The sequence below is a fragment of the Apaloderma vittatum genome, unplaced genomic scaffold (assembly GCF_000703405.1).
Source record: "Apaloderma vittatum isolate BGI_N311 unplaced genomic scaffold, ASM70340v1 scaffold36073, whole genome shotgun sequence".
In the NCBI taxonomy this organism is placed as follows: Eukaryota; Metazoa; Chordata; class Aves; order Trogoniformes; family Trogonidae; genus Apaloderma; species Apaloderma vittatum.
This window is the reverse complement of record NW_009708026.1, coordinates 12,632-21,826: the sequence shown is the minus strand read 5'-3', so window position 1 is coordinate 21,826 and position 9,195 is coordinate 12,632. Positions and strand designations below refer to the sequence as shown.

The 9,195-nt window shown below is 47.9% G+C and overlaps 1 protein-coding gene across 1 annotated transcript in view; it reads right to left on the bottom strand.

Moving 5' to 3' along the window:
* Positions 1-239: 239 nt before the first annotated feature.
* ACRBP (acrosin binding protein) overlaps positions 240-9,195 on the bottom strand; it is a gene marked incomplete at its 5' end in the record, with an annotated part of 13,473 nt that continues 4,517 nt past the window's right edge. The window contains 5 exons of the mRNA XM_009866407.1: positions 240-353; positions 903-989; positions 1,062-1,229; positions 1,337-1,516; positions 1,727-1,859. Coding sequence (XP_009864709.1) covers positions 240-353; positions 903-989; positions 1,062-1,229; positions 1,337-1,516; positions 1,727-1,859 — 682 coding nt within the window. The remainder of the gene's footprint in view (positions 354-902; positions 990-1,061; positions 1,230-1,336; positions 1,517-1,726; positions 1,860-9,195) is intronic.

Sequence of the window (9,195 nt, the reverse complement as noted above, 5' to 3'; positions counted from 1 at the left end):
GTTCTAGAAGGTGTCACAGTGAAGGTGTGAGTGTTGAGTGAGGCTCCCCTCATGGTGTGCTGCTGCCACCAGTGCCAAACAGGTGTTTGGAGGGTGAGATCTAGCCATGATGAGCTGACTGGCCAGCAAGAGGCCTGGGAAGAAATGTCCAAGTCTATCCAGGCTCTCTGCCCCACCACAGCCCCAGAGATCCTCCTGTGGAGTCCTGCGCTTCCTGTGCATTCCCCTGCCACTGTGCGTCATCCCTTGGTGAGGCTGAGGAACCTCTGGTGCCACAGCTGCACCTTCTCCTCTCCCTCCTTCTCACTCAGCACCTGGTATGTCTCATTTCTGTAGCAGCCACGTCGAGTCACCTGCAAGGAGAGTCTGAGTTCATAGGACTGATACCACTGCCCATCTTTCCCCCAAGGGCTCCCATGATGGATGGCATCTGGAGGCTGGGATGGTGGGGGCACCAGAGGGAAGAGGAAAGAACCAACTGAGAAGCGGGAGGGAAAGGCTGATAGCTGAACTGTGTGTTATCTAAGATACAGGCTAGTCCTCTGTCCTGCTCTGGTGGTTTTGTTTTTTGTTACCACCTAGGAAGCACCCAGCAAATGTGGGAGACTCTCCCCTGCAGGGATACTCCACAAGTGGGAGGCTCCCTGCAGCTCCTTTGTCTCAACATAAGTGACTGTCTCTGATGCCATCTCTCACAGCGTTTGTGCAAATCACACTGCCCCAATTACATGTCGGCTGCGCTTGGGTCGCTCTTTGTCACTGTCCCTCAACTGCACCCAATTCTGTCCTACTGGAGGCAAAAACAGCAGGCCAGTGAGACCTGCAGGGACTCAAGGCTGTCTGTGGAGGTACCAGCCATGAAGGAGAAGGCTGTGTATAGGGCAGTACAGACTGTTTCTCACCCTCTGATTGTAGAGGCTCTGCTGGAGACACTGGTGGCTTTTGAACGCGCAGTAGCTGGGGTGCTGAAGTCCGCTTGAGTCACAGATCTGGGGAGAAGGGAATGAAGGCTGGAGAAATAAGAGGAGAAGGTGGGATGGGAGCATTCACTGTGTACCCACCTGGCTTGGGACATCTCCATCTTGGAAGGCCATATACTCTATTTTCAGCCAGAGAGTCACACGAGAGTCCTCACAGCCATGGATGGCTATCTGGCTGCACCAGTATTCCACCCTCAGCCTTCTGAGAACCTCCATGCCATAGAACTCTGAGGTACCTGAGAAGCTGGTCTGCAAAGGCATGCAGATAAAGAGAACTATGAATCTCCCTTCCCTTCTGCACCACCCAGTCCAGCCTCCTCCTGAGAGGCCACCAGAACACGCAACACATTTAGTACCTTGTTGACCACAGCCTGGTACTGGGCTGAGATCTGAGGGTTGATGTAGGTGGTGAAGGTTCCCATCCCACAGTGAACGCGGTTCAGTTTTTGGATGTTCTGACACTGCTCCCTCTTCAGCGAGCAGAAGGCGCAGTCAGGACATATGTCCATGTGACGCCGCCCAAGGCTGTCACAGACCTAGAGTAGATGCAGTGGGGAAGAAAGGGGTTGAAAAGGAGACTGAGGAGCTCCCATATCCCTGACTTAGAGCTTGCCTCCCTGGTCACCCAGGTCAGCTTCTCCCAGGAGGCGGTGCCTGAAAGGACACTCTGTCTGCCAGCATTGTGGTCAACATTGCAGGGAGACCCGCACACAGTGGGGATGAAAGGTGGGCATCAGCATTTTTACCGAATCTCCGAACCCAAAGAGGTTTTCTTCCATCTCCTTCCAGGCCTGGGTGAACACTGATGAGAGACAGTTTCCCTCCAGGACTGCATAGCACAGGATCATCACTGCCTCATCCTTCTCCAGGGCTAAAAGGCTGACAGAGAAAGGGACGGAAGAAGTCAAGTGTCATCTCTCACCACAAGCTGAAGAGATAGATCTTTAGCTAAAAACTGAGAGCCGCGGAAAAAAACCCTAAAGCATAGCAAGAAAAAACCCTTCCCTGAAAAACCTTGGACTCTTGGCCAAAGTGTGCAGGTGGACGAGGGTGTCTGCAGGGTGTATACCTGCCTGTGCATCACAGAGGCTATAGGCGTGTGTATGTGCATGCCTTTGGGAGCACATGGTGGGGACTGGGCAAGGAGCACAGCTTGAGGAACTTTCCCAAAGGTCCTGCAGCAGCTGTTGCCTGGTTTTGTCTATCTGAGGGCACAGCAAGGAGAAGTTTCTTTCTTAGAGGTTTGCCGCCTGTTGAGCATGGGGCAGCCCTATTCGGGTGTGGAGTATGTAGTGTATTAAGCCTCTCTCCTGATTGAGCCAATATATTAGACAGAAGGGAGAAAAAAATTGGTTACAATGACTTAACTGTTTATCCAAACTGACATGGGAAGCTAAAGGTAGAAAATGTAAGGACAGTGGGATAAGGACAATAATAATATTTTGCATCTCTCAAGGAACAGTAGAAATTGTAGACAAGGTGCAGAACTGTTATTAGACAGGGATGGTGGCAATGATCAGTAAAGATGCAGAAGAGATAAAAATGCTCGTTATATCTTTGTCGTCTATGCCTGAAAACAAAGCCAGCAATAAATAAACATTCATCTGGCAGAAAATAAGAAAATAAGAGCCACAACTGCTTATGTTAAAATGCTCTTAAAACCTATGCAAAGGGTAACCTGTAATGAAACGTTTTCCTAAGAGTAATTGAGACTTGAAGACCTTCAGATTAGCATTAAAAAAATTAAAAGAGGTGGAGAACCCGGAGAAAGGTTATGAAGATGAGATTTGGGCGACCCCTTGAAAGCTTTTACCTAGAGCAAGAAGCTAGAAAACCTTTACTCAGCTGAGAAAAGATACTTGTGGGTGGCCATTGGGTCTGTCTGTACTTTTTGCAAGATGGGGGTCAGCTAGAAGGATCTTTTCATCAGCAGAAGGAAAAGTAATGATTTTTGGTGACTGGAATTTGGGGTGAGATCCATTCAAACCAGAAATTAGCTGCGTGATCTTGACATGAAGGCTATTTAGTGTGGGAGCAGATGATGGGTTGCTTTCTCTCCAGCTTGGACACTTCAGGAAGATATTCCAAATTTCTCTTAGGAGACGGGTCCATAGCTGAGCCATACAATACTGTTTTTCCTTCTGTGCTCACTAGACATGGCTCCATGTCCTGTGCTGAGCAGGAAAGTGATTGATCAGAGCAATTGCCAGGCCTGAGGACTAAGAGAGATCAATGTTCCTGCCCTTAAGCTCTTGTGATTATGTGTTACGTGAAGAAACCAAGCTGTAAGGAGTGATTGGTGTTTGCAAACCCACGGACGCATGAGAGGCATACATCATCTGCACAGGAACGTGTGGACACTTGGCAGTTGCACTGAGTTTGGGTGTGCACTCACATAGGATAACATGGGTGAGTATTAGGGCTACTAAGAGGAAGAAGTTTTGTACTTCTTAACAGATCCCTGGTCCCTGGAATGCAACGTGGATAAAGGAGCTCACAGCGTATGCTCTGCACTTGCAGCCAGTCAGAAACAATCAATCAATCCCATTCCCAAGCATTTCACTCTAACCAGCAGCAAATGAGCACCTCAGGATCTCTGAAGGCATCTCTCTCACTTAGGTACTGCAGGACAACTTGGAAAATCCTAGTCACAGAAAATATAATGAGTGCTAGATTATAATTTTTTTAAAGACATTACAGTCAGACTTGTTTTATCACAGTGCAGCAGATGCTGCTCTAGCAAAGTGGAGAGGTTCCTTCTACACATTGTGCTGTACTGCGCTGTGGACAGGCTGCAGATGGTGTTCTGTGGATACAGACTAGTGAGCAAATTACTGTGCTGACCCACAGCACATCAACCACACCCTCTGAAAAACTGAGGATGGCTGAAAACCTGGGAAGCTACATGTTGCAAGCCTGTATATCTCTCACTGCGATGCACCACAGGGTGACCAACCTGATCAGAGGTTTGTGGGGGTAGGTCTCAGTTCAGAGAGTACAAAAGAACGCAAACTGAGGACAGCAGTGACGGATACTGGCTCTTTCAGGCAAAGCTGGGAAGAATTAAAAAATAGAGAAACAAAGCCCACCTATCCTGCAGAGAGCACTTCCAGAACCTGTAATATCCCTTATGTCTACTCCTCCATCCCATGGCTCCACATGGTTCTTTTTATTTTTGGTTAGGGTTTGGTGGTTTTTTTTTTTGTTTCCTCTGTGAACATTCAGACAAGAAGAACGGGAAATTTTAAATTTAGAACAAAAGATCTGTATTCATCCCACTTGAAAATCTAGTCTGATGTTGTTCAGTTCAACCCTCTCAGCACTTCCCTGTGACTGGGAGCTGGACATTGCCAACAGAAAAACCAGTGACAGCCCCCAAGGCACACCTAGCATTTCTCTTCTGTAAAGGATTGCTCTTTGTGTGGGGATTACCTATCACTGACAATTTCTCCCTTAAGCAGTTGTAGCCCAGCAGAACAAGTGTTCAGTCCACTTTGCTGATAAATTAGTGACAGCTGAAGGGAGTCCCTGCTACCACTCAGATGCTTGACTGCTTAGGGAGATTTTGGATTCAGGATTTGTTACACCAGCTGGGTCATCTTGATGTGACTCACAGATTTCAATTACTGACCCCGATATTATTCTCCAAACTTTCCTGAAAGAATTTATCCACAAATATGTCATTATTGGCTCTTGTTCCAGTGCTTGCTGCTTATTGCAGTGGCACGCTGTGATTTGATTGCTTCTTCATCACATCAGGATGATCAAGCCAGTAAAGTGAGAGGCACATTAACAGTCATTAAAAATTGTATGAATAGCTCTTGGTGTTTTCATCACTGTCCAGCTTGCTGTACTTTTTTAAAAATAGCAAATAATTAACAACCTGAGGCTTAGAAAGCAATTGCTAATAAATGATTTTAACAGCCTTTGCTTTCTCCAGTGCACATACTGGTCCAACAAGTGCAGCCTGAGCAAGATGAAAATAGACGATTCCATGCAAAAGGGGCAGTAAAAGGGAACTCGTCTCCAGTCTTTTCTAAAAAAAGTGCTTCCGTAAGTAGCTCATAAGTAGCGACAAAACATCTGCTGAGTGTTGATGACCTACTTGTTCAGAACAGACACAAAGTCAGACATGAGTAGGAGCTTCTGCTGCACAGGAAACTTTAGATTTATGGACCGTGTTCATTAAGATTGGCTTGCACAGACCAGAAATCCTCGTGTCCCTGCTCACCACCTACCCTCACTTTGCTGTTGGCCACGTATGCACATGAACTGCATCCAGAGCATCTGCTCACCCACCCAAGACACTAAGTTTTGCCATCAGCCTGAAGTTACCAAGAAATTATGTTGCCCTCTCTGTGACCTTCCATTTCCTCCTCTATCTCTGTTCTCCATCTGTCCTGTGATGCTTTCTGGCCTCAGATTCAGATTCTGGTTGCAGATCTATGAGTTGGTTTACTGCCTCTGGGTGAGTGAGATCCATCCACCCCACCCCCAGGCAAAGCAGCTGAGAGGTGTCAGGGGAAGGGGTCCCACGCAGCGTCACTGGTCCCTGGGACGCATCCTGGGGTCCTGCAGTCCATGGAGCCATGGTGTTAGGTGCACCTGGGGCTGTCCCCGGTTCCTCTTCTGGTGATGCCCAGCACCCCAGCACTGCTCTTTGGTGCATCCAGCTGCTCTCCCACCACTGCTGCCTCGTGGCAGAGCTGGGACTTTGGATCCCATCACAGAGGCAAGGAGTGTGGACCCAGCAGGGTGTAACAGGACTGCTGCTGGTCCCCTACGCTCCTTGACACGCTGCTGAGCTCTTTGTGGATGCGCAGAAGCTTCGCCATGCATCAGGGGAAGCGATAGGTCTGTCTAAAGAGTTTTTCTAATGCAAATTCTTCCCTAGCTTAGTACCTCTGCACACTAATATCCCAACCGCTGCCCTGGGAAAAGCCTAACGGGTACTGGGAGGCAACGTTTCAAAGGGAATGTGAAAAAATGGAATAGAGAAGAATCTATGGGTCAAGATCAGTAATTGCTCATCGGGAAAAAGAAAAAACTTCAGACAAAAGCCTGTCTTGCTTTAGCATCTCCAGACATGGAGCTACACACATGGAGCCTACTTCAGCAATATCTCTGCAGAGTGCTGTTTAACAGCATCTACCTCTTCCTCAAAGTAATGACACAGATTTGGGCCATTAACTTTCAGCTGCTGACCCTCCCTGATACTGGCTGGCTGTGTGAGGTGGAGTGAATACCTGAGGCAAGCAGAAAAGAAGATAAGGAGCAAACAGCAGCTTTCCAGCACTTTGTAACTTCTGATTTAGTGGGGTTGCTGCAGGAAACTAAAGCCACTAAGGAAAAAGCCATTCTTTACAGCTTCAGATAGAAACAAACAATCTTGGCCTGCATGCCAAGAAGGCAGGCAGGCTGGCAAGGTACCTGACAAATCAAATCCAGTGGATAACACGATGCAGGAGCTACTGGGAGAATGGGAACATAACACCTGACCAAGGTCTTGAGGGCTACAGACGGTGGGAAAAACTGTATTTTGTACATACACCTCTCCTGCTGACCCGCATGGTATTACATCTTTTTACCTCTGCCACCCTGGGACGTTGAGGGTAAAAAAAGGTAGTTGCAAATGGCTGATGATAACTCAAAAACAGTGTCGGGTTTTTTTCTGGGAATGGTGTTTTTAACGAAAGGTCTGGTCTTAAAGCTCCTGGGTATGAAATACGTAAGCACCACAAGGATTGTTCACAAGAGGGGAAAAGCAGGAGGAGGAGGGTGCAGTCTCCAGGAGGGCTCGACTCAGCCTTGCTGGGGAAGCTGGGCTCATCTAAATCAGGACTGAGTGTCCACATGCAAATGCCAGCAGGATGAGGCCTGTATCCAGGACAGCTGTGATGCTGAGGGGGATGTAGGGGTTGCAGCGGACAAAAATGCAACAGTGGGAAGCCCTGGGAAAAAGGGCAAATGCAATTTCTGTGTGCAAACAGAGGAGCAGGGACAAGGAAGGGAGGATGACCTCCTTCTGCATACCCAGCTGCTGAAACTCATCACTGGATAGTGCATGCAGAGTTGGAGCGTGTGGATGTTTTAAAGGGACATTGAAAAATTGCTGCAGAAAATGAGAGTTGTGCGGGCTTTACGGTGTAAGAGCTACAGAGCTCTTCTTAGCTTATTGCAAGACCTAATCATGGTATATAGGTAACTTTGAGGAGAGGAAATACTGGAAAATAAATAGGTCTTCAATCATGGGACAGAAAGTGCAATAAGGACTAAAACCCAAAAATAAGTGCAGTAAGAGACATTTTTGCCACCCCATAATGATTCACTGCTAGCAGAAAGACCACAAAAGCAGGCTGCAAATTCTTCACCTTGTTACGTCACTACCTTTGCCTTGTCTCTCTTTAAAGGTCACAGCTAGCTTCATCAGGGACTATCGAAAGCTGCTAGAGCGACCAGAGCAGCTGCCACAAGCAGGGCTGAGCGAGAAAGGACAGATGTCCCACTGGACTTAAGACCTTACGTAACAGACACAGCCCTGCGTTCGCCACCCATCGCAACTGTGCGCACCTCATGTTAAAGTAGAAAGGCACCTGCGCTCACCCACCAGTCCGACCCAGCACTGCCCCTCTTGCTGGAATGGAAATGCCTCAGAGTGTTTTGCCCTGTTTTTTTAGGTCATGCTTTGAAGTCCCTTTGAGAGGAAGCGGGATGTGGCGAGCAGCAAAGCCGACAGGAGCAGTCTATCTCGTCTTTTTATCCTCACTTGAGTTTAAGCTTTGCTTAGCATGATTGATGGGACTCGGCTGCCAGGTTACAGACACACAGTCAGCATTAGTGTCTTTGAGAAACTCCGCAGCAGAATTGCGAATGTCATCTGCAATCACAGCAGTCCCTCAATAATCCCAATATAAGTAAATCAGAGCAAGGCTCAATTTCAGAGGCAGGGAAAATGAACATATCCTCAATGAAACAGAATTTTGCCTTAGAGTACATGCACCAAGAAAAATTTGACAGGCAATAAAAGCCTTCTACAATTTTAGGAAGGAGGATGACATAAGTTACAGCCTTGCAAGAGAACAGTTACAGCTTTAAGAACATGATGCAATTCATTTTTACATGCAGAAGTGGAATCTCTGGCTCAACGGTAGTAATACGCAGTTTTTAATAGAAACCACAGATGTTCAATCACGCACAAAACCTGTGCACTTACAGTAACATCACTAGCCAGCAGCAAAACGAAACCAGAAGGACTTCTCCATGAAAACCACATCTAAACAGAGTATTTTTTTGCTTTTGGCAAACAAAATAATCTTTGCATTTCAGTCAAAGCAAGCGGTCCTCAGCTGCAGAGTACTGAAGGATCAAAAAGCAAATTTGAGTGGAGATATAGGATCCTTTTGTAGGTCTTTTCTGTTCAGGCTCACCAGTCACAGCTGCCTGAGGATGGAGACAAATGGATCCTGGCAGATCAGCTGTGGAAAACTCAAGATGCCCAACAAGCTCCTAAAGCATCCCTAGGCCAGAGGGACTGAGAAGGGAGTGTGAAAAGATTGCGGCAAGCTGGGCTGTCACAGGGCCCTGCGCTGAACTGGCATGCAGCTGCTTTCAAAGACAGAATGGGGAACCCAAACCCTCTGCCGGAGAGCAGAGCTGCATGTGACTGAGGAGAAGTAGTGGGTAGTAGTCCTGCGCAGCCAGGAGCTAGGCTCTGATTTCTTGGCTCCATTTCCTACCCTGGGGCTGCTTTTGCTCTACCTAGGTGAGGACGGAGCTCTCCTTGGAGCGCTCCTCGGGTCGGACTGGTTTAAGAAACGTCTGCATCGTGTTGCACGCAAGGTGTTGAGGAGCACAGTGAGACATATATTTACTCCAGCATCCCAGGGATTCGTGTCTGCAAGGAAGTTGTTTCTGCAGGTCATCTAGACTCTCTGAAGACCTGGGCTGGGAGGAGGATGAGTGCAGAGGTGATTGCACACTGCAGATGGCCACAGCGTGGGAATACACGTGCGTGGGATAAAGCCTTGCCTGCAGCTAAGGCCTGGCCTAAATGCACGTTGCTTGGGATGCAAGGACAAGTAACACTGTCGGAAACCAGCAGTGCTGGGTCACCCTCTCCCAGCTCACGCTCTGCAGATGAATCCCTGGGTGCATTCCTGTTTTCTATGGGAAGACTTGCTCCTGAAAGCCTGCCTGGACTCGCCAGCCTCTCAGG